Genomic DNA, 26,593 nt, shown 5'->3' with positions numbered 1-26,593 from the left:
GGGAAATTATTTTATCAATAACCTGTAAAAGGTGAAATCACAGAACTAATGTACTCATATCCAGTGAGTAAAAACACAAAAACAAAAGAAAAAATTTTAGAAGGCAAGTTGCTTTGAAGTTTTAAACTGCACAAATTCCCAAAAGGGCTCTGAATCTAAGACAAGGTTAAGAACATTTGCAATGATGAATAAAGTTTAGGGTGAAGAATAAATTGTGATGACACTGAAGAAAAGGAAGCATATATGTAATACACAAAAAAGTAGAGAGAACAGTACCAAAATTAAACCTATATACACATTACTTATATTCAATATATGTCATGATTTTGCCACATTTGCTTCATCTATCCCTGGTGTGTTTTTTTCTTTGCTAACCTCATTAGTAACATTTTATACCTTAGTCCATAATCAAATATCCCCAACTGTCTCAAAAAAGGTCCTTTTACAGTTGATTTGAGTCAGGGTCCAAAGAAGGTTCACACATTACATTAGGCTATGCCTCCTGATTTCTATTAATTTAGAGTAGTGCTACTCAAAACGTGGTCTGAACTGGTGCCAATTCAAGAACTAATTGTAAATTACCAGTCCCAAAACTGTTCTCAATCTGCAAACTCTTTGTTATGGGTCAATAAGATAAATTCAGAAAAGGAAAGTAAGGACTTCGAAACTTTCATAGCAAGTTGACACTGTCAACACACCCAAGTACATGGTCAGTGGACCCATCTAGTGAACGAGGCTGGTAATCTCACCCTCCTATGATTGAGTCTCACATGATCTGAGCTGCACACTAGTTTTGCGTACCAGGACAGCTTACTGGTTGCTGCCCCAAGGATATATTAAAAACAAAACAAAACAAAAAACTGGTCCTTAATTCTAAATAGTTAGAAGTGTAGTCCTCCTCCTCACTTCTTTATCCTACCATTAGCTTTTTAAGGAAACTGGGTCAAATGTCCTTTAGATTTCTGGATTTTTCTATTTGCTTCCTGTGGTGTCAATTAACTTGGTCCTCTATCACTTGTCTTCCTTAATTGGTTCTATTCAGGTTCATCTTTGGGGGCAAGAATATTCCATAGACTGTGCTCTGTGATTCAGGTTATAAAACTTCAGAAAGTATATAATATCTGGATATCCTATTTTTAGTAATGATAAGATTGATTGCTAGGTTCAGGTAATGATAGATCAATCCCTCTTTTGTAAATTTCACATCAATTTTTCACCTTATATTTTCACCTACTGATTATTGTTGACTAATTCATTTCATTAGGGATTGAAAAGTGGTAACTTTCTAATTCTATCATCCTTTCTATATTTATTAGATGGAATTCTCAGGGGAAAAAAAATTTTCCTTATCAAATTAGGCTATTTAGTTACTATGAGATATAATTCATACAGGAAAGACAGGATAAATGCTTATTTCTTTCCTTTTGACTAACAATTTTCAGACCAAGGAGTTGATGAGTTCATGTCCTAGATACTCCCAATGGTGTTCAATGAGTTAGGTTTGGAGTCTCTTCTGCTCCACTCTCTGTCTCTCTCTCTCTCTCTCTTTGTCCCCACCCCCCCATCCCTCCCTCCTTCTCTAACATTATGAGCCCATGGGTTTTTAAGATATATACAGACATATATTGGAGATACAAAGAGCTAGGTTTCAGACCTCCACAATAAAACAAATATCACAATACAGCGAGTCACATGAATTTTTTGGTTTCCCAATGCATATAAAAGTTATGTTTACACTATACTAAGTTATGTTTCCCAATGCATATAAAAGTTATGTATACACTATATTAAGTGTGCAATAGCATTAGGTCTAAAAACACATTGTATGAACAAAAAATACTTTATTGCTAAAAAATGTTAACCATCATCTGAGTCTCCAGTGAGTCATAATCATTTTGCTGGTGGAGTGTCTTGTCTCGATGTTGATGGCTGCTGACTCATCAGGGTGGTGGTCGCTGAAGGTTGGGATGGCTGTGGCAATTTCTTAAAATAAGACAACAATGAAGTTTGAGACATCGACTGACCACTTCTTTCACCAACGATGTCTCTGTAGCATGCAATGCTGTTTGATAGCATTTTACCCATTTTGAATTTCTTTCTAAACTGGAGTCAGTCCTCTCAAACCCTGCTTCTGCTTTATCAACTAAGTTTATGTCATATTCTGAATGCTTTGTTGTCATTTCGTCACAGAATCTTCACCAGGAGTAGACTCTATCTCATGAAACCACTTTCTCTGCTCATCCATAAGACGCAACTCCTCATCTGTTCAAGTTTTATCATGAGATTGCAGTAAGTAAGTCACATCCTCAGGCTCCACTTCTAATGCTAGTTCTCTTGCTATTTCTACTACATCTGCAGTGACTTCCTCCACTGAAGTCTTGAACCCCTCAAAGTCATCCATGAGGATTGGTCAACTTCTTCCAAACTCCTGCTAATGTTGACATTTTGACTTCTTCCCATGAATCACAGTGTTCCTAATGGCACCTAGAATGGTGAGTCCTTTCCAGGAGGCTTTCAATTGACTTTGCCCAGATCCAACTGAGGAATCACTATCTTTGGCAGCTATAACCTTATGAAATGTATCTCTTACAAAATGTGACTTGAAAGTCGAAATTACTCGAACCATGGGCTGCAGAATAGATGTTGTGTTAGTAAGCATGAAAACAATATTAATCTTGTTGTACATCTCCATCAGAGCTCTTGGGTGACTAGGTACATTGTCAATGACCAGTACTATTTTGAAATGAATCTTTTTTTCTGAACAGTATGTCTCAACAGTGGGCTTAATATATTCAGTAAACCACATAAATAGATGTGCTATCATCCAGGCTTTTTTGCTCCATTTATAGAACACAGGCAGAGTAGATTTAGCATAACCTAAAGGGCCCTAAAATTTTCAGAATTATAAATGAGCATTGGCTTCAACTTAAAGTCACCAGCTAAGTATTAGCCCCTAACAAGATAGTCAGCCTTTATGTCTTTGAAGTTTTGAAGCCAGGCATTGACTTCTCCTCTCTAGCTGTGAAACTCCTAGATGGCATCTTCTTCCAATAGAAGGCTATTTTGTCTACACTGAAAATTTGCTGTTTAGTGTAGGCACCTTAATTGATGATCTTAGCTAGATCTTCTGGATAACTTGATGCAGCTTCTACATTCAGCCCTTGCTGCTTCATCTCACACTTCTATGTTATGGAGATAGTTTCTTTCCTGAAACCTCATGAGCCAAACTCTGCTAGCTTCAAACTTTTCTTCTGCAACTCCCTCACCTTTCTCAGCCGTCATGGAATTGAAGAGATAGGGCCTTCCTCTGGATTAGGCTTTGGCTTATGGGAAGTTGTCCTGGTTTGATCTTCTATCCCAACCACTAAAACTTTCTTCTTATCAGCAGTAAGGCTGTTTCACTTTCTTATCGTTTGCATATTCACTGGAATAGCACACTTAACTTCCTTCAAGAGCTTCTGCTTTGCATCCACAACTTGGCGAACTGTTTAGTGCAAGAGGCCTAGGTTTTGATCTATCTCAGCTTTTGACATGCCTTCCTCACTAAGCTTAATCATTTCCAGTTTCTGATTCAAAGTGAAGATAGGCAATGCTTACTTTCACTTGAGCACTTAGAGGCCATTGTAGGGTTATTAATTGGCCTAATTTCAATATTGTTGTGTCTCAGGAAATAGGGAGGCCCGAGGAGAGTGACAGAGATGGGGCAATGGCCAGTCAGTGGAGCAGTCAGAACACACACATGTATCAAGTTCGCTGTCTTAATGGGCAGGATTCCTGGCACCCCAAAACAATCACAATACTAACATCAAAGATCACTGGTCACAGATCACCATAACAAATATAATAATGAAAAAGTTTGAAATACTGTGAGAATTATCAAAATATGACACAGAGACACGAGTGAGCAAATGTTGTTGGAAAAGTGGCACCAATAGACTTGCTCGAGGCAGGGTTGCCACAAAACTTCAATTTGTAAAACATGCAATATCCATAAAGTGCAATAAAGCAAAGTGCAATAAAACAACGTAACCCTATAATGTGTTTCAAACAATTGCATTCATTGTTATTTACCATCTTCTGCTCCCCTTTCTTATTGTAGAGAATTCAGAATAATACACTACGGACCATTATTACGGTATATTTGGTGCTAATAGATTTTCATAAAGGTTTCTGAAAACCTAACTACAATTTCATTCATAGCTTTATTTCTATAACAAAAGATGCTGAAAATTTCAAACAACCAACTAAAAATTATAACCACAATATAACTGTCCACGTGCCAGAAACTGTGCTAAACTTTTTGAATGCAAATCTCATTTAACGTATACAATAGCCATGTTAGGTGAGTATTATTATTATTCCTATTTTATAGATAAAGAAAATGAAGTTTGGAGACATTAAGTAATTTGTCTAAAATCCAGCTAGTAAATGGTAGAATCAGGATTTGTACTCAGGTCTATCTAACTCTGAAGCCCATGCTATTAACCACTATCTTTAATATTTGACAGACCATCATGTTAAACAATGGCTCTCAACAAAAGTGTACCGCCTTCCTGAAGGGTTTGGAGATGATGGGGGTAGGAGAACAAGAAGAACTGTCCTGCCCAGATGCCAACAGAATTAAGCCCCACTGAAAAAATATTGATTTAGAAGTATTCTCCTTAATCTGCATACCTCCAGATATAAAAATTAGGACTATTTTGATTATTTTAAGAAACTTCTTCCTTTTAAAAATTTGAAATTATTCACGTTTCATTAATTCACATTGCTTTTCTCATCAACTCTGCAGGAAAAATGATGCTTTGCCTTATATAAAAAGTTGAATTATACCAATTCTCTAAACATTGTCACAATTATTTTAAAATTAAAAAATAAAATGGGGGGCTTCCCTGGTGGCGCAGTGGTTGAGAATCTGCCTGCCAATGCAGGGGACACGGGTTCGAGCCCTGGTCTGGGAAGATCCCACATGCCGTGGAGCAACTAGGCCCGTGAGCCACAACTACTGAGCCTGCGCGTCTGGAGCCTGCGCTCCGCAACGAGAGGCCGCGGTAGTGAGAGGCCCGCGCACCGCAATGAGGAGTGGCCCCCACTTGCCGCAACTAGAGAAAGCCCTAGCACAGAAACGAAGACCCAACACAGCCAAAAAAATAATAAATAAATAAATAAATTTTTTTTTAAATAAAATAAAATGGGTGGTACCAAAGTGATTTATGAACGAACCTGAAGGTATGAGTGACAATATATGTACTCTTTAAAGGAGCCTCTACATACAGGGATAAACAAAGGTTTTTTTAAAAATAAGGGGCAAAAAGGGGCAGAGAGAGGCATTAAAAAGTTGTATTAGGAAACTTTTGGGGATGATGGATATGTTCACTCTCATGATTGTAGTGAAGGTTCAAGGTCCGTACATATGTCAAAACTTATCAAATTATACACTTTAAATATGTGCAGTTTATTGTTTGTCAATTATATATCAATACAACTATTTTTAATATAAAAATTAATTTCTGGAGCCTAAAAAGTAAAAGAATATTCTAAGTATTGTCTCCAAACAGTCCCACAAAGCCTGAGATGTAATACAGATGGAAGGTTAAAGGAAATAACCAAGTGACTGATTCACAATTTCCTTCTTAAACTGGGTATAGGACTGCAGAAATTAAGTGGTAAAAATACTAATATTCCAAAATACAGAAGAGAGGGATCTCCTTGCTGGAGCCCCTTTTCCTAATTCAGATCAACAGCATGCACTGAGGCAGGGCTGGGCGAGAAACCGCAGTCAACACCACGCAGACACCCAGTCCCAGAAGTCACCCACTGGCCACACAGAGCCCACATATTATACATCACTGGCATGTTGGGTTTGCTCCTCACTGTGTTTAAAAAATATATTTTTTAATTAGTTGCCAACCTTTAAAAATTTAGATTTTACCCCCAAATCTTTTTTACTTTTCTTGGAAGATCTGGTAAACCCCTGGGCCCATGTTTCCAACCTGGCCTCAGGCCAAGCACTCTGGTCAGCCACAGGCCCCAAGACTCAGTGTCCATTCTGTCTTGTCCCTGGCAGCTTGACCCACTTACATTACCCAACCAGCTCTTCACAGACTTTTGAGTTTGCAGTCCTAACCCTAAGGCTATAAAGATTTTCTCTGATGAATGTTTTGTTTTGTTTTGATACTATCTACAGGCTTACCCCCACATTAAAGAGAACAGTCCTTAATTAGAGGTGCAATCCTTACTCCAAAGGGTAGGGAGCTCAGCAGAAAGTGGCAGCAAACAAGAAACTAGACTTAGCCATACCCATCCGTGAAGTAGAGGCCAGGCCAGAATAAAAACAAATCCTGGAAACTGGTTCTTATGGCACTAGTTTCAACAAATTCAGTGAAGAAACTTCTGACATATAATTTGTCTCCTGGAGATCTTCCCCAGAGTCCCCCAACACACACACATACACACACACATACACACACACACACACACACAGACCCAATTTCCTCCCTACCTTTCTGCTCCCCAACTCTGCTAGGTCATGAAATGGTAACAGGAATCTCTATTATCCTGCCTCCAACTTAGGATAAAAGAAAAATTCTTTTTTTTTTTTTTTTAACCTGGTAAAAAGGGAAAGTTCCCAAGGAATAATCACACAAATTATTACAGGACAAAAGGGGTCAGAAACCTATTCTCATTCAATGAATAAACAGCCAACATTTTAATCATTACATATCAGAAGCATTAATATTAAAGTCAGGAAGAAGACAAAGATAGCTGTTATTACTATTAACATTTTTCTACTCAGTTCATAAAATAGTAGGGAGAAATATTACAAAGAAGGCAATAAAAAACTCCTCATTTGCAGATAACCTCACTCTACCTAGAAGACACAAGAGAAATCACTGAAAAATTATGAAAATTAACAGGAGAATTCAGTAAGATGACTGAATGGTTACAAAATTAATATACAAAAATTAGCAGTTCTTTTATATGTCAATAATAATCATAGAAGAAATAAGATGAATAAAAATTCAAACATAATAGCAAACAAAATTATTAAATACTCAGGAACAAAATTAATAAAAGATGCTAGTAAGGTCACGTTATCCTAGAGCAAGAGATGCCTTAAAAGTTTATGAACTGTCCCATCACTAGCTTAGAGAGTGGGGCTAGAATCCACCACAAGAAATTGACTCTATACCTCTGAACCCTCACATGAGCTCCCCTGTCAAAGCTTAGCTGATATACAACCCAAGAGGAATCATGGCTTCTCCTCCCAGTGACAATCTAGATCTGATCAAGGCCTGCATTTCCCTAGCCTCTAGATCTGAATCATAGGAATAAGCTCAAAACTGTTCTCATTTCTCAGATTTCATATAGGAAACAGAGTTAATCGGCAGAGAATCAGGATTCACCACTTTTTCATGGATCAGATAAAATGTCAAGTAGAGAAAACTTACTTATTCTCTAAGAACAGGATTTCAAGGAACTCTTAAAGAGCTTTTGGCAGAGAACCTTACTAAATGTTTGTGTGGAAATAAATGAGTACATAGACCTTTTACATTATTACTACTGAATAGAATCAAAAGAAAGAATGTTTTGGAAGTATTTATATTATTAAGAAATTCCCAGTGAATACAGTCCTCAATATTTCAGAATTTGTGATTATTTGACTATGGTTTGGTTTCTGGATTACCTTTCCACTCTCTGGACAAAAGTAGTTTCCTAAGAAAATTAATAGTGTAAGCAAATGGTTTGAAGCACCACAGAAGCATCTGTTTACATTCAGATAATTAATATGCTAACAACTCTTATTATTAAATTAAAGCAGTTCACCTAAGGACTTTTGTAGATAATACTTCATTAGCCTAATTATAATGAGTATATATAGCTGAAGTAATAAAATGGACATCTGTTTTAAAACATTCTTCAATTTAAGCCTTCTACTAAATCAAACTAGCTTTCATACATTACTTTCAATTACTGAGGTTTTTGGGGGGGGGGAACAAAAAAAAACCCCATTGAAATAGAAAATAAAATTTTCTTACCTTTGAAGTTCTCCATTCCCAGCCATCGCCTATCTTCTGTGAATGTTTAATGAATTCTGCACAATAATGCTGGAACGTTTCCTCTCCAAAGAACTCATCTTCTTCCATACTAAGTAACAACTGAAATATAAAAACTATTAGCATCAGCTGTGGAATGAATACTGAAAAGAATTCAGCTAATTCACTTATTTCTTTAAACAAACAGAAATTTGGGATGTACATTGGAAATTAACCTCAGAGCCACTCCAAAAAAAAAAGTGTTTTGTTTCCATCTTTCTCACCCTATCCCCCTTTTTTAATCAGGAAGAAAATGTGATCAACATGAAAACCCAGGGACTTCCCTGGTGGCGCAGGGGTTGGGAATCCGCCTGCCAATGCAGGGGACACGGGTTCAAGCCCTGGTCCGGGAGGATCCCACATGCTGCAGACCAATTAAGCCCGTGCACCACAACTACTGAGCCTGCGATCTAGAGCCCGCAAGCCACAACTACTGAAGCCCACGCGCCACAATGAAGGGTAGCCCCTGCTCGCGCAACTAGAGAAAGCCCGTGCGCAGCAACGAAGACCCAATGCATCCAAAAATAAATAAATAAATTTATTAAAAAAAAAAATGGAAACCCAAAACCTAGCTTTGTATTGATAACAAATACGTATCTATGGTTCAAAAAGTTTAGTTTGTCCATAAATTTACTTTCAAGTGTTTATTATCTCACTTCTTCTAAGCTAATGCTTCCAAACAACCTCCTCACACTTCCTTCTCTATCTCCTACCTTAGCTCTTATACAGACAGCATCACAGTGATTAGTGGAGCTGGGCTGTTCTTCACACCTTATATTAGAGTTCAACCCACTAACAAAAGATGTTCTAAAGCCTGAAAGTATTTGTTTTGCAAGGTGTAAGGTGATGATCACCTAATTAATTACCTACTTTGCTGAGTCTACAAATGTGCCAAAATCAAGGATTACCCATATATTTGTTATATAAATCTATCCAAAACATGAAACATTGTTTATAGAAAGAAAATTTTAGAGCAGCTGGAAGGAAACTCACAGATTATATAGTTCAAGTCTCTTGATGAGAAAAGTTGGACCAAGTGAATTCCCACATTCTCCTCATTAGTGATAAGCATCATCAGGACAACGAGCACTTGTTAACTGCTTACTATGTCAGGTACTTATGCTAGACACTTCACAGTTCCATTTAATCCTTGCACAACCCAAAGGCTGCTGTTACCCTCATTCCTCAAATGAAAAAGAGTAAGTAATCTGCTCAAGAATACAAATGAGGAAAAGTTCAAACCCCAGTTTGGCTCCAGGGCCAATGATCTGTCTATACTAGCTGATTCCCAGTCCAGTGTTCTTTCTGATTATTCAAATTTAGTATGACCTACATAAGAATTTGTTCACTCATCCAACAAATACATATTGTATGTAAGTAGTAGGCACTGTGCATAGGTAAAGGTTAGACACACAAAAATGAAAAAATGTATAGTCCTTGCCTTGTAAGAACTTATCTTGAATGAAGCATTGTAGGATGTTGAGCAGCATTCCTGGTCTCTATGCACTGGGATGCCAGTAACATCCTTTTCCCCAGTTGTGACAACCAAAAATGTCACCAGACATTGCCAAAGGTTCCCTGGGGGACAGTCACTCTATAGCTGATTACTTCTCTGTCTTTCGTGGTTGCAGAAGCGTTTACCCACCTGGCAAACTCATACACATTCTACAGGTGTCCCTCCAGGATGCTTCCATCAAGATGTACCTTGTGTTTCCCCCACTAGACCATGAACATCTCAAAGACAAGATCCGAGTCTAATTCATCTTGGTACCCCCAGCACCCAGCTTAGTGCCTGGCTCTAGAATGAACCTGATAAACATTTGTTGGATGAATGAATAAGTAAATGAAGTATGAACTGTAAAAAAAAAAAAAAAAAAAACTTATCTTGCAATGAAGGGAGATAACCAGTAACAATAATTACAGCAGAAACTCTCTTATAAGACCAACCTCCATTCAACTTGCCAGATTAATTGATACAGCATCTATTCCCTCTGTAAAACAATGACTAATGTCTACAGCATGCTTTTTATGAAGCATCTCTACTCCTATCAGTTGAGTGTACTTTCACAAACCATATTCATGTATCATAAATACATATTTTAATTAAATGCAACACAAACCAAACCAATAAAATGTAAGTAAAAAAGAAACACAACTGTTATTTCTATGATGTAGACTTCATAAAGACTTGGAAAGAGTATAAAGGTAAGTCTTCATAAGAAAAAACAAACTACTATTGAACTAGTTATAGACAATACAACTGAAAAGATTGGCTGAGGGGAAAAAATTCATACAAATCAAAGATTATGCACTCAGATTGTGGCACAAGTGGCTTGAGTTCTTTCATTTAAACCAAAACTAGAAATTTACAGGATGCATTCCAGGTTCGGTATAATTAAGAATGAACAATGAATTCCAATCAAGTACCCATACTCAAAGAAAATGCCTTGGTCATACACGAGAAAATTCGCAAATGAATGTTTATATGTTTTAAGTTGAAATAAAATGTTTTAAGTACATATGTATCTTTTAAACTCTAGCTTTAATCAAATTTCTCAATTAACAGCTCAACTCTTAATTCTGATAGCAATGGAAAAGAGGACTTTGAGTTAAAGTATATAAACGGAGTGATGCACAGATTATGGTAGGCACAAGAAGAGTTCCTTACAAAGAGGGGATGGTGTGGGAAAGTGTGTGGGGTGGGGGTGGAGATGAATCTTTAAGGTTAAGTAGGAGTTTTTGCAGGGCAAATTGTCAGTGAGTGAAGCACAGGGGTTAGAACAGTGGTCCAAGCGGGGAGGACAGTGTGAACTAAGGTAAGTAAGGGTGTAGAGAACCGCAAGTTTGATGTCACCAACATGATAAAGAGACTATAGTAAGACAGAGATAGTCAAATCCCATGCAAGTTAAATCTGTCTGCCGTCACTAGTGGAGGAGAAGTGGATGGGAAGGGCCTCAAAGATACCAGATAGAATAGTGATGAACTTCCTGAAAGGTCACTTGTGTGCCATGCCAGAGTTTGGACTGTCTCCATAGGAAACAGAGAATCAGACATTGGAGCTGAAAAGGTCAGAATAGTAAGTCATTGGTGGTTCTGCGGAGGATGGATCTGAAGGGTACAGCCTGAGGGCAGGGAGGAGAGTTAGAAGCTGTTGCTGGATGAGAGGTCATGAGGACCTGAAACCAGGCAATGAAATGCAGCAGAAAGAATACGTATCTTAAGTTATGGAGACAAGCTAAAATGAACTTAAGAGATTTGGAAGTCATCTGTTTAAAAGAGACAAATGAAACCATGAGGGTGAATACTGCCCAGCTGGAATGCAATAGCAAATTCTTAATAAGCCTTCTGGTGGGTCATGAAATTTTACACTAAATTTTGTATGTATATGCCTATCTATATTTTGGAAAGGAAAGATTCTATAATTTTCAACAGACTGTTTGAGGGATCTTAACCAGAAAGTTAGGAACCTCTATGCATAGTGAGAAAAGCAGGGGGTTGAGAAAGAAACCTTCAGAGCAGCAGCATTTAAGGGACCTATTGAGGAAGAGGAACGAACAAAAGAGCTAGAGAATGAGTCAGGCATTAGGAGATCCTAGCAAGAGCAGTGCCACAGAGCCCAGGGTGTAGAGAATAACTAACAAAGAACCAACAATGTCAAAAGAAAAGAGAGGTCCGTTAAGAAAAGGACTGAAAACATCCATGGAGCTTGAAAATGAAGCAGTCATTGAGGCCTTAGTGAGCAGTTTCAGCAATGTTGGAGAGAGAAGCCAGGTTGTGGTGGGCTGAGAAGAAAACTACAAGTGAGGAAATAAGTAAAAACTTTGTAGACTACTTTTCAAAAAATTTGATTGAAAAGTAGATACAAATTGGTAACAGAAGCAGCACACAGGCTTAAGGGAGGATACTGTTTTTCCTAAGAAAGGGAGATATGAATATATGTTTAAGCTGAGCAAAGAGGGTTGGAGAGAGGGAAAAGTTAAAAATACCAAAGAGAGAAAGTGACTGATGAAGCAATATCCTAAAGGGGCTGGGAGGAGATGTGGTCGTCAGCACAGGAGGATGGATTTGAACAACACAATTAACACCTTGTCCCTTGCAGAGGAAAGGCATTTGAGGATGAACATAAAAATTAGAGAAGTTTTTCAAATGGCACCCCAAATTAAGGAAGACAAAGTCTGATGATCACAAGATTTTCAGATGCAGGGGTAGAGGATAATGATAAAAGGAGAGTGTTTGAGAAAGCGAGTATAAATTAGGAATTGATGGTGAAGAAGAAGAGAGGACAGCATTTTAAGATGAGCAGATACAAGTGAAGGCCCAGCACAGGTTGGGAGCCTGAATTTGCACTCAACACTCTGTGAGGTATTGTGGTTGCCTTCAGCAGTGCTCAGCTCCCCAGGTGTCAGAACAAGCAGAGAGGGCTGCATTGACTATGCATGCAAGTTGAGGTTTTGCTGGGTTGAGTCAGTGTAAGGATAAGGGTGAAAGAGGAAACAGAATATGCTAGTGAGAACAGCTCAGAGGTCCAGATTATGTAGAAAAAGAAAAGATGCCAAGAGAAGGTTAAAGGGGCTGGGAAAATATGGCAGTATCAAGAAATACTGCATATGAAAGAGGGTAAAGGACAACTGCAGTGAAAGGAGGGAAATGGAAGATGGGAAGACTATGAGATTTAGAAATTGAGAAGGTCTCAGCTGTGGCCATGGAAATAAGTTATAAGGTAGCTTGGAGATGAAGGTCACTGGAGCTCACAAAGTTTAAAAAACTATAAGACGTATAATGTTTGCTGTCTTCCACATGGTCACTGAAGTCATTTAGGATTATTCTGAGAGCTACTGGGAATGCAGAGCTCTTTAAAAAATATGTAAGTTAAACTAGGAGATTTAGAAATGACAAGGGGCAAATGGTAGAAGACAATAGAGCACAGAGGTGGTAAGTAATATGTGGTATATAATGCCAAGTCCATCAAGAATAATCACTAATAAACCAATACCTGTGTTCATGATAGCCAAACACAGCCTTGGATTCCTTCTCAAGATGGCGCTCAAGACAGCAACTACCAGTGATTAGGGACAGCATGTGAGAAAAAAGTCTACCTTGCCATACCTGGTAGAGCTGAATTTCATGAGCCTCAAAGGAGCAGGAATATTTACATGAGGCTGGAGAAGCAGTAACCTAAAGCTGGCTCTTCAGAAGTGGGGGTTACCAGCAATCTCAGCACCCTGAGCTTTGTAGAGTGGAGGAAAAAGCCTCCATTCAAAGAGTTTTTGGGTTTTGTTTGTTTGTTTGTTTTTTAAGTCAAGTTTCCTTTAAAACAAGTTAGTGGAAGCACTAACCTGTGCAGATGTTAACATCATGTAAGATACGTGTGGAAACATCCACACTACATCCACTCACTACTCCCACCCTGGAGATTCACAATGCACATTTATATGGGGAAACTATTAACTCAGGGTTTCCCAACTCTTTCGACCACAAAATTCTTTTTCCTGGGAACACTTTTTAACATCTTACTCCACAGAATGTAGTAAAGGAAATAATGAATTAAGGGTTTAGACAAGTTTTTTTTTTTTTTTTACTGTGGATGTGTGCTCCTGAGATCACAATGGAGAGGAATAGGGGAAGAGTGGGAGAACAAGTTTGGGAAGAGAAAGCACCAAGTACAGGAACCAAGTACAGAAGAGTCGATAAACTCCAGGGGCTTCTACGAAGGCAGTCAAATGTTTCAAGGGTGTAAGTGAGATCTCCAGTTTACACAAAGAATTCACGTTAACAAGGTGCTTCAGTGCAGATAAAAGTTGAGAAAGTGACATCTAAGAAGTCTGTAAAAGGAAGAACAGAAGCTACCTTAGCAAAAGGAGGAGGTAAAGGGAACAGACTGTGCAAATGCCCAAGAATGTAAGAGAAGGTCTGGTAATTGAAGAACTCTTGTTTGACTGAAATACAGAGGTAGAGGAAGGGTACTGAGAAAATCACAGTTGATGAAGACAAGAGAGCCTTGTAGCCTGAGGGCTCAAAAGGGTTTTGAAATGGGAGTAAACTGATCAGATTTGCATTCTGGTTTCCAAAGGGGACTACAGATCTAACCAGACTGAAGACCAGTTAAAAGGTCCTTACAATCATTTAGGAGAGACAAAATAATGCTAAACAGAGCCAAAGATTGGCAGTAGGGTAGAAGAGAAACGGATTCAAAAGTTATTTTGATAGTGTAGTATACTCATTACAACAACTGGCTGACCTTGATATGTAAGGGATTGATGGGAGAAAAGGTTCAAGAAAGAGTCCTAGCTCTTTGCCTTAAGTGGTAGTCTACTAACTGAAACAGATCCCTCTAGGAAAAACAGGTCTGGGGAGTGAGATGGGTTTAATGTAGCACCACGGAGTTTGAGTTTGAAATGCCTATGGAATACCCAGCAAAGAGATCTAGCAGGAATTTTTAGATGGATCTGGAACTCAAGAGGAAAGAGAAATCTGAGCTAGAAATATTGATTCTAAATCAGCATTTCATAGATAACAGAACACATTTGATCACTTAGGGAGAGGATACAGAACAAGAATAGAAAGACCAAAACAAAGTGGTTAGAGAAATAATTTTTCCAACTATATGATGACCGTGACATATACTGAGAGATACTAAATCAAAGAAAAACTGAATTTAATTCATAAATAATACTAATACATTTTGGAACATTCTATAAATTCCAAACAAACCTTCACTTAATAACAAAATTGAACTAAGTGAAAACACTCCATTCCCTAAGCCCTCCAGTTACTTGAGGTTTACTGAACTCTTCAAAATGTTAGTCAAAACATAAAATTTCACTCAATAGCCATAGTTTATCTAATTAACAGCACTGTGCCACTAGCAAGATGACTGAACATCAAAGCACTAATTAATATTTGGTTGAATACTTTTAAAATTATCTAAGGACTGGGCTTTGCTGAAGGATGTTACATACAATAATAAAAACACTTATGGCTTGATTACAAAATTAGGAATTATATTATATTAAAATGATATCCATCTCAATTCAAATCATCATAATATGGTATAATGAAATATCACTGAGTAATTATTGCCTCTTTGCTCAAGTTAGAATATTTCAACTCATTAAAAATGAAAATATAATTCAATTAACATTTTTATAGGTACCTTTCAAGTTGTAATACTCTTGTCCTTTACCAAGTTCCTAGACTAGTAGAGACAGAAATTAGAATCTTAAGAACTTTCTATTATGAGATGGCTGAAATTATGGTCAAAAATGGAAATAACCACAACTGCAGCTTATTAAGCAATAATGGCAAGAATAATCCTTATTTTGCACATGGAAAACCTGAGACATGTGAACTGCCTATGTTTCCAGACTTAAGCTACCTTCAGACCAGAGGTGACAACAGAACACAGATGAACTCACAGTAAAAGACTACTTCCAATTCTCATCTTATCCTTAACAATGAACCTCTCATCTCTTATTATAAGGAAAAGTCAGAAATGAGTCAGAGTTCTTTCATGTCATAAAGTGTAAGTTGTTAATACATCTATTTTGTTTGAGTTTCACGCTTGCTGAACAGCTGTTTGTTTTTTTTAAGCTCAAACAATCAAAACTTTAAGTGCTCCAACAGAGGCTAAAGATTGGAAAGGTAGAATAATTTTTTTTCCTCACCAAGTGAAAGAAGTCTTTCTAAACTATAGGTTAGCCCTAAAGTAGACAGTGTGAAGAAGCTTATTCTGCTGCTATTAAATATATCTTTTCAGAAAAGCGGCCCCAATGAATTCTAACACTGTGTATATAATCATTGTCCAAATGATCCTTCTTAATTTTAAAAACAATTTTTTTTCACTACAACTCTCCACATTTTTTTATAGGATTTTTAATCTAATGTGTGGGGAACTGATTCTTTGTTTTTGTTTGTTTTGTGTTTTTGGTCAGAGACATTTCTTTTGATGAATCTATAAATCAATATATATCAGAGTCATAACAAGACTAAAACACTGTAAGACATATAACTAAATTTCTCCAGAACTTAAGATCATTTACAAAAATGTGATTATTACAGAACATATTGTACTATGCACCCCTTTAAACATTAAAGATCATTTTTAACTAATAAAAGTAGGCAACTTCCTCTGCACTTGTCCCTCCTTGCAGCAATTCTGCATTTTAACTGTAGATTTAGACTCTTTCCTAAAAAAACATGCAATTACTAGCTAGGGAAGTGAATTCAACCTATTATCTTTATGAGAATTTGGCTTGAATTAATTTAGATTAGTTAATCACTTACCTAGCAGGATCCTCGGGCAGTGGTCCTCAAATTTTAGAGAGTAAAGAAGCACCCAGGGTACAAATTTAAATGTGGAATCGTAGGCTCAGACCAGAAACATTACCTGATTCTGAAGGCCCCAAAATAAGCATTTGTAATTAGCACCAGAGATACTTTTGAGGATTCATGCTAGAACACTGAGACAAAAGATAGATCATTTTAATAGGGGTATTAATGGGCCTGGATTTCAAGGCATTTGGCAGCCTGGGCAGGGCACAGCAGGTGTGACCCCAGTAATCCAATAAATAGCACAGGAAGCAGCAAAAGAAAGGAAGCTGATTCAGGCTTGGCAGCAGCTGGCCAGCAGGCTCAGCACTCCCTCCTTGCCTTCCCACTGAAACACATATCTGAAATCAAACTTTAAACGGGATACAACATTGTACCTAAACTGAAATTGAGGGATTTGAGGTAGCTTTATTGGTAGCTGATGCTTGCTATGGCCTCTGCGGCAAAAGGTCCAGTTAGGAAGAGGGTAAGAAGGCGTCTCACTCTCAATTCTATATTTCCTTCAGAAAAAAAGAGCCTGCAGTGGCCCCACAGCTTGGGGCTGAGGACAGAGTTCATGAGACCGCTTCCTTTCCTCAACCCCCACCATCTTCCAAGAGTTTAGGGAACATCTCCTTCAGTGGGACTTTATGCAGTGGCATGCTGGAGCTGGATTGTATCAAAGAGTCAATAGTTAAGTTTTCAGGAATTTGGGGAGCCAGTTGACATCATGTTGACAGCCTGAAATTGACCACAGTGGGAATATTTACACCACAAAAATTGGCAAATGCCACAACTGGCTTCTAATACCCATTAGTAATTCTCTTTCAGGAACATTCTTTACCAATGATATAATGTTCACGGCCAGAAGTGGAAGGTGTCAGCAATAGGTAGCTGTGGGAGCAGTATGAGCCCTCAGAAGAATACAGTCTCACCACTACACTCAAAAAACTATAAACCAGGCTTCCCTGGTGGTGCAGTGGTTAAGAATCCGCCTGCCAACGCAGGGGACACAGGTTCGAGCCCTGGTCCGGGAATATCCTACATGCCGTGGAGCAACTACCTGTGCACCACAACTACTGAGCCTGCGCTCTAGAGCCCACGAGCCACAACTACTGAAGCCCACGTGCCACAACTACTGAAGCCTGCACGCCTAGAGCCCATGCTCTGCAACAAGAGAAGCCACCGCAATGAGAAGCCCGCACACTGCAACGAAGAGTAGCCCCCACTCGCTGCAACTACAGAAAGCCCACGTGCAGCAACAAAGACCCAAAACAGCCAAAAAAATAAATAAATAAAATAAATTTATAAAAAAAAAACTATAAACCACTTCAAATTACAGAAAAATACTCCCCTCATTAGAGACATAGGACTGAAAGATTAGACAATAGGAAAAGAAGACTCTCCTGAGTACAGAAAGATCTATCATTCATAAATTGGGTTATATCTATCAACATGCTCTCCAACCTAACACTGAGAAGAGTCCTCCAGCATCTAAGTGTAGTGAGGAGGATGAAGGTAGCTTACTCACTCTGACAAGAATGAGCAACACCATCCCTACACAAGTCCCTCTTCTGTCAAGGTAAGAAAACCAAAAACCTCAATAATAGCACAGGGCCAAGATGAAGCTTGTGCATCATAAGAAAGAGGAGCACTGCCATAAAGAGGAAGAGAGAAAGCTTGCTCCTATAATGGGCTTATACTCGGAATCAGGAGAAAAACTTAGAAATTATCTAATTTACCAATTGAAAAAGAAAAAGGAAAAATAAAAATGCAGCCTCTGAAAGCAATAGATGAGAAGGAAAAAAACAGCTAAGATTAAAAAGGAAACTGAAGAAGAAAAAACTGGAAGGGAATTCAAACATATAATATTGGGTTGGCCAAAAGGTTCGTTTGGGTTTTTCCATAAGATGTTATGCAAAAACTGGAATGAACTTGGGCCAACCCAATATTAGACAAACTCTATAAAAGAGGCAAAAGAGAGAAGTACAGAAGCTGGAAAAGAATCTCATTAACATTTTAGCATATACACATGAGGTGATCTCCAAACATGGAAGAAAAAGAACCAAGATGAAAACAATGCATACTGATTGATAGAAAGGACAAAGAACACAGATCTAACCTACAAATAACTGGCATTTCTGAATTGAAATCATAAGCAAACATATCATTGAAAAATTTTTCCTGATCTGGGTAAAAGAAAGATTAAAGAGATTTGCTTCTATAAATTGAGTAGACTCACTATGTTTGAGAAAACTGCTAGAAGGAAACCTATGCCTACAGGTAGTCTATGGAACATCTTTATTTAAAGAACAAAAAGGAAAACAAAAATGCAGGCAGAAAAAAACAGTTTACCTACAAAGGAACAAAAATCAGTGTAGCCTCAGCCATCTCTTCCACAGCAAGGAAAACCGGAAGATGATAGAGCAATGTCTAAACAGCTGAGGACCTGTGACTTATAATTTTATATCTTACCACCTATAACAGGGTTAATTAAGCACACAGCAAATATTAAGTAAAAATTGTAAGGAACAAAAGAAAAATTCAAAATTTTAAATGAATTTATTTTACATATCTCTACCTCTTTATAGCACCTTTCTTCAACTAAACTTTTAAGCCTATTCATCAGTTGGATCTTTTCCCAAACAACAGATTTATATGACATCTAACCTTTCTGATACTGGTGTCATTACTTTTATAAGAAGATTATCATTTTTTTTACATAAACCAAGACTTCTCTGCATGCACATGAGAGAAATTGTTCCTCTGACAGTGATGATTTGAACTGATCCACCAGCTCAAACTCTTTTGCTGCCTTTGAACAGTGGGACTTGTAGAACTAACTCTAGTCAGCACATATACTAATTAGACCAGAACCAGGAACTAAAGGCTTATGACCTTGGCCAAAGATATTCAACAAATAAGAAGGTACAAAAAGATCAACACTGTATCAGAGGTTATGGACTCAGTGCTGGTCTAAATAGTCTGAATATATGATAGAGCAATGTGTTTTTAAAATATATTACCAAGTGTCATTATTTTTTGGAAAAAAAAAGCTGTTGGACTTTTTTGTAATGGAAGAGACAGTCCCTTTAAATTTTTCTTCTTGCAAAGTCTTCATTAAAGGCTAGATTAATGTGCCTTCTTATTTCCACAAGCTTTTCATTCATTCACTCAGCACCTACAATATCCTAGCACTTGCTATGTGTGTGTCCTCAGAGGAAGAAGTGTCAAACTTTTTCTGGGAAACTCAGAGAAGACTCCAAAAAAACAGGGAGTCTGGAAAACGCAGAACTGAATTTTGAAATTTGAATAAGGGCCTACCAAGGGGAGACAAAAGCATGTCAAAAAGATGGAAGAGCTCCAGCAAGACAGGGCCTGAAAAGAATATGCTAGGTTAAAAGGAAAAAAAAAAGGCAGTAGTTGAAGCATAGGTTGTATAAAGTATGGGCAGATAAGGTCCAATGGTTTCCAACATCAGGAGGAACCACTCTTGAAGGGGTTGTTTGGAAATGAGTAGGACCAAACTGGGTTGTCACAAAGGGGGGGTGGAGGTTGTAGTTTGCTATTGCCCTTTAGTGCTCAGGGACCAAGTATGATAAGCATCCTGCAATGTATGGAACAGTTCCATAAAAATGGCAGTTGAGCCCCCTTTGAGAAAAAATGAGAAGTAGGCTTAACAAGGTTGGAGAACTTAACCCTAGGGTTTCTTAGTATGACTCTGCATGCATACCTTTGAAATCTGTGATCACAATGTGCATTTCATTCACTAAACACTTCCAAGGAAGCTGTTTTTCCTCAGCAAGTGATATGTTTCCTTCTTTCCTCTGACCATCATGAAGCTCAGAACTCAGTCTGTATCCCACCACTAACAATTATACAACTGGTCACAGTATGTATTTGAGTATAATGCACCCCAACCTCACCTTTCTATTCAAGCTTCATATTTTCATGACTGATTTACCTTTATTTTGTATGTTTTTATATTATATATAGTTTATAATCTACTGTAAATACTTTTAGGACAAAATAGGGTATAAATTTTAAAATATAAGCAACAGAAGTAAAATGGAAAACAGAAAATAGAAAACTAGATAGTAAGATAGGGAAAAAAATATATCCAGCCCCCAGAATCATCCTGGGAGCACTTGAAGAGACTTTTTTAAAAGACTGTAATACATGATCTTTGCCCTCAACAGTTTGCAATCAAATTTATAAGAAAAGATTCAAACTGAAAAGAACATTAGAGAATAAAAGACAGTGAAAATTAGTGATAAATTGTACAACCACTGTCTAAAGAATTACTACGGATTAAATAATCATTATAATAGCATGTATTCAGCTCTTACTAAGTACCAAAACTATAGTAACTTGTTAAATCCTCACAGCAACCCTATGAGGTAGTCACTGTGATTTTCTCCATTTTACAGATGAGGAAATTGGGACAGAGAGGTTAAGCAAATTGTCCAAGGTAACAGCTGTTAAATGTGGCAGTTTGACCTAAGGCAGTCAGTCTGGAACCAGAGCCTCTGCTCTAGAAGAGTTACATTTCAGATAATCCTAGAAGTATAAAAGGATACTGAAAGGCAGAGATGCTACAAAAAAATGATGAGGAGTGGGGGCAATCAGTGAATCTAGGAACAGGTTGAAATGAGGCAGAGTAGACAGGTAAAGAGCCTAACTAGAGAGTGTTAGGAATATTAAGGAATACAGGAATACTGGGGGTGGGAAGGGGGGGGGCGTGGAGCAGTTTCTAAATCACCTTAAAACTCTAAAGAGATTCTATTTAAAACAGTGGACAACAGGAAACTATTGTAAGTTCTTGAACTCAAAAGAGATGATTAAAAAGTTTTTCTCGAAAAGCTATTACATGACAGTGATATGAAATAACCCTAACTTCAAAGCTAAATTCGTATTAGTAAATACTCTTTCTGGGTCCTATAAACCTACAAGATCAAGCACTTTAAGGCCTGGGGTGCCAGGTACATTAGAGGAGCCTCTGGCTCTGCATCGTTTTCAGCTGCCTCTCCCTAACCTGGATGCTTTTACGTAGGGTTTCTTCTCTGTTTCCCTACTTTCCAGTTGTTTTATACCCAGCTGCACTTGGCCCCTGAAGACATTTGTTAATCACCAAATAATCTCGAGGCCATTTTGTTGTTGTTATGGTTCCCTGAGCATGTTTAAAACAGTTTCAAACACTGCCTCTAGGGTCCCAAACACGTCTCTAGGCTTCAAAGATATTAATAACCAAATCAAGCCCAGTCTTAAGGAAACTACTTATATAAACTTTACCCTACTTGTTTTTCCTAAGGGGTTGCTTATCATTCTCAGAAACTTAAAAGCATAATCTTGTAACATTCTATTGTATATCCAATGAATCCAGTTTAGAACCAGTGAAAAGACTGTTTCCACTAGTTTCAATTAAAATATCAATTTATAAACCTTGTAATTGCAAGACTTTAATTTGACTTTCTCAATACTCAACTTTTTTTTTTTGGCCAAGTTTTCATTTTGTAAATGTCTCCTCTTGTCCATATTTGACCCTTCAGAAGCAAGGAGGATTCTACGCAGGATTCTAAAAATGTAATTTAACATTACATAGGGCCTATGCCTTCCACTTCTAAAAAGTATAAACTAAGCTTTTGCCACTTAAGAGTGAGGCCATTGTCGAAATGTAATTTTTGAAACGTTATAAACATGATTCATACAAAGTGAACCTGTGGCAAAGATTTACTGAACTCATAATGAAGGAGCAAGCTCAATGGTAAAATTATAAAAATCTTGGAAATAGGGCAATAACACAATAATCATCAGTAGTATTTTTTTCTCCCAGTCAGAAATAATTTGCTCCATTAGACAAAAAGAAAAAAAAAGTAACTGCAAAGCCTGGGCCCTAATCGATACTATGTCAAGCAAAAGTATAGTCCCCTAGATAATTAATTGATTCTCAGGTGGGCCTATTAGACACGGCTCTATTTTGACTTTGAAAAGACATGTAGCTATCCTTTCGCCTTGTCAGAGACGTTTATAATTTCTACCATCATAAAAGTTTGTTTCTACAAATCAGTTAACTATTCCTTTATCCCACCCACCCCCCCCATTCGTGATTTCAAATGCTGAGTAGATACGTTATTTGGAAGAAAAACTCCTAATTCTTAATGATTAGAAACTCCTTCAAGTTAAGTGGCACTTAACCACTGGAATCACCAGTAACTTCATATCCTCTGTTTCAAGGTTACGAGGCAAAGAATTTCTGTCTCGGTACAGGCTTTAAACACAGGTCTGTAACTACCTAAATCGAGGGTGAGGTCTCCATGGTGGCCCAGGAGTGCGATCCACACCCGCCAGCGGCTCGCCCCGCGCAGAGGATCCAGCGCGACCCGGCCTGCATTTCACGGGCGGGAGCCACGCTTCCCCGGCCTTTTGTTCGGGGCTGGGCTGTTTCCCGCCCACCCGCGCCCGCCCTTCCTCTCTATCCCGGCAGTGGGGTGAGGACCGTGCGGGAAACAGAGCCGGAAAGAGACGGCCGGCAAAGGTTGTGGGAATACTCACCCCGCTCCGCTCGGCCCCTGACCCTGCCGCCCAGCCCAGAGTGGGCGGGGCGACGGGGTGGGAGGAGGGGAGCCGGGGAGAGGGACCCTTCACCCTGCGAGCTACCGCCAAGCCAGCGGTCGCGGGGAGGGGAGCAACGGGCCACCAGGGGCCAAGAGGGCGGTGGCAGAGGAGCAGAGCCAGCCAGCAGGGACGCCCACTAGTAAGACCGCTCTCTACCCATCCCTCAGCCTCCGTCGCCAGAGGCGACCCAATCGGAGCATGCGCACTGGACCTCCCGCACACCCTAGGAGTAGGCTCGCGCGGGCGGCTGACGTCGTCGGTCTCGTGCGTGGGGCGGGGGCCGGAGGGCGTGACCTCCCTGCAGTTTGCTACGGCAGCCGCCGAGGCCCCGCCCCGCACCTCAGCAGCCTAAAGAACCGAACAGCGGCTGTTCCCTCAGCGCATCACAAAGGCGGCGCACTGAGGGAGAGGAGGGGTTGCCAGCGGTTTCGAGAGTCACTGCATACTCTCCTCTAACAAACAGCCAAGTATCTGGAAAATAAAAGGATGACCAATGGTGAAAGGTAGGCCAAGAACGGAGTTGAACCGTTTAGTGCCCCTAGAACGTCTCTCGGGGGTTGGAGAACCGTGCCGGCTCTCAAAACGCAAGCTACAAAATTACTGTGAACACAACAATTAAGCACAAGCACCATCCCCTTTGAAACGTAAGGACCGAGGTAAAAGTTAGGGATTCGGGAATTGGCAATAGTACCATCTGTGTCACAAAGCTCAGGAAAAAAAAAATCTAGCAGGAGAATTAAATTGGGAAAAGGGATAATGAAAAGACTAGAAAAAGATGTAGGAGTAACGGGTGATCCAGCTGAAATACTGAAAATGCAACGGTAGACATCTAAGGGAAAACTAGCATCTGCTCCTTTTAACACAACAGAATTAAATTTGTGTCAAAAGAAAAGAGTAAACACAGGCAAAGAAGTGAAAGGAAAGTCTGCCTTCAAACATGCAGGGCATGGTTTTGATCTTGTACGACAGTTATGTAAGATGTCACCACTGGAGAAAGCTAGGTGTTGGGTACTCAGGACTCTATGTACTATTTTTGCAATTTCCTGTGAGCCTATAATTATTTAAAAGTAAAAGGGTCTGAAAATGGGACAACACTGATCAGTAGTGACCAAGGGAAGGGAATGACTAAAAACGGGCTTGAGGAAATTTTGAGGGGTAATGGAACTGTTCTATGTTCTATATCTTTGTTTGCCAAAACTCATAAAAGGGATAGATTTTACTGCATGTAAAATAGTTTAAAACTCAATTCTAAAAAAGATTCTGCTAGTAAAGATGAACTGTCCTAACATGTTTGAGCAACTATAGATATAAATTAATCAGATAGCTGCCAACTAAAATTATCCACTTGCTTTTTTAAAAATCACAGGGCAGTGAGAATTTCAGTGGGTTGGTGTCTCCAACTTTAAGCAGTTATCTTTAAAACATACAGCTTTATGGGAATTCCCTGGCGGTCCAGTGGTTAGGACTCCGTGCTTTCACTGCCCTGACCCAGGTTCAGGGAAATAAGATCCCGCAAGCTGTGCGGCAGGGCCAAACAATAAAAATAAGTAAGAACATAAAGCTTTAATACAAAGATAAGAATGTGTTGCCTTACATTGTATTCAGTAATTTACAAACATTTTTCATGCATTAACAACAACACACCATGTTAACAAAATTTTTTTTTTTGCATTTGAGATGTTTTTAATTTTCATAATTCACCTGCCAAAACCAAAGAAACTAAAAGTAAATCAGGTAGCTTCCAGGCAAGGGATAGTACTGGCAGTCCGTACACTACAGAGTACTTTAGTGCAGAGTCTGTCATCAGTGCCTACCCAGCCTCGAGCAGGGCTCCTCACTAGTAATGAGCATTAGAATAAAACAATGAGTTAATCACAAAAAGAGAGAAAGGAAGGTATAAAATTTACTGAGCACCTACCACAAACCAGAAGCTTATGTTTAGTTTAATCTTATAATAACCACATGAGATACCCATTTTATCGATATGAAACTGAGACTAAGGGTAATGATCTATGAATCATTAATCATTTTCATTCCTTATTTTATTGGATTTCTCTGTTTCATTTGGACATGTTGATCACTTCTTAAAAAAGTCTTGCTTCCCTTAGCTTCCATAAAACCATAATCCCTTGATTCTCCTTCCAGCTCCCTGACCATTCTTTTTTTCACCCTCACAGGTTTCTGTTTGTCCATTCCACTTTAAATGTCCACGTTTCCCACAGGGCCTCGTAGAAGTTGAGACTTCTGGCTTTTCGTTTATTTTATTTTTCTGAGACACTGTAAAGTGGGAGGAAAAAAAAAAAAGAATCCAAAATAAGGTTATACAAATTGTATTATATTTAGTGTTTTCCTTTAATCAATGAATACTTTTATACATATTCTTTCTGCTCATATCCTCTGGGCCATACCAAGATACAAGGAAAGTAGGAAAGGCATTCTCTAGCTAGGTAGCCAAGGGCTCAGTCAAACCTTGACAAAGTGGGATTGTTTTATAAAAATGAAGAAGGGGAAAGTAGATACAGGGGGAGAATAGCTATCTCTGCTGCAGCCTGTAGTAGGCAGATGTCCTCTTCCACCTTACAGGAGGTCCTCGGGAAAAGGTAAATTACATAAAAGAAAGACTTAGAGGAGCTAATCTGATTGGACTACAGAGATAAGAAATTTATCTTGAAGCTCTGTGTACATAGCACTTACCTTAAAGAATGAGAGGAAAAAAACTGTAGTTGGCAAAACTATGGAGACAGTAAAAAAATTGGTGGTTGCCACAGTTTATCCATTCATCTGGGAAGGACATTTAGGTTATTTTCAGCTTTTGGCTATTATAAATAAAGCTGGTATGAATAATTATGGAATATTTTAGTGAATTTTGATATTTACTCCATTTTCTAATATTCTTGGTTGGACATTTTTATCTTTTAAGCATTTGAGGACATTTGGGAATTATAACTTGTGTTTTAAATTTGTCAGGGAAATTCAGTGTTCTAAAGGGATCACTCTGGCAGTGATCTGATATTTTCCAGGTTACTTGTCTTATTCCACTGGAATTGGTTGGGATGGCCCTATGTTCTTTCATTTTTGAAGGGGGGTGGTATTAAAAAAACTATGCACGTCTATAACATATTCTTCTGGGTTATTAGATTCTAGACTTATTCATTGTCTTTGAGCTATTTTGCTGTTCTTTGTAGGTCATGGGTAATTGATAAGTATGTAACTCCTGTCCTTCCGGTAGTGATTTTATTTGTCCCATCCTACCCATGGAAAAATCAGTGCTGTCCCATTTTGCCTGGTTCTCTCATATTATATGAGTAAAATAAATTCTTTTACATGTGCCCTTTTTTATTTTTATTTTATTTTATTTTTTAATCACTCATCAATTTTATACACATCAGTGTATACATGTCAATCCCAATCGCCCAATTCAGCACACCACCATCCCCACCCCACTGTGGTTTTCCCCCCTTGGTGTCCATACGTTTGTTCTCTACATCTCTGTCTCAACTTCTGCCCTGCAAACTGGTTCATCTGTACCATTTTTCTAGGTTCTACATACATGCGTTAATATACGGTATTTGTTTTT

General features: G+C 38.5%; 1 protein-coding gene across 2 annotated transcripts in view; it reads right to left on the bottom strand.

Annotated features, from left to right (window-relative positions):
* The window catches only part of ATG10 (autophagy related 10), a 302,871-nt gene extending 279,658 nt beyond the window's left edge, over positions 1 to 23,213 (bottom strand). Inside the window, exons 1-2 of one of the 2 annotated variants that reach the window (XM_082378458.1) lie at positions 22,954 to 23,213; positions 8,037 to 8,156 (exon numbers count right to left, since the gene is read on the bottom strand). In XM_082378458.1, coding sequence (XP_082234584.1) covers positions 8,037 to 8,144 — 108 coding nt within the window. In that variant the 5' untranslated portion in view covers positions 8,145 to 8,156; positions 22,954 to 23,213. The other variant, XM_082378457.1, reaches the window with a different exon arrangement.
* Between the last annotated feature and the right edge of the window lie 3,380 nt (positions 23,214 to 26,593).

This window comes from Balaenoptera borealis, assembly GCF_965194805.1.
Source record: "Balaenoptera borealis genome assembly, chromosome: 2".
Lineage (NCBI taxonomy): Eukaryota > Metazoa > Chordata > Mammalia > Artiodactyla > Balaenopteridae > Balaenoptera > Balaenoptera borealis.
Note: the sequence above shows the minus strand (reverse complement) of the source record. Positions and strands in the feature narration are given on the sequence as shown.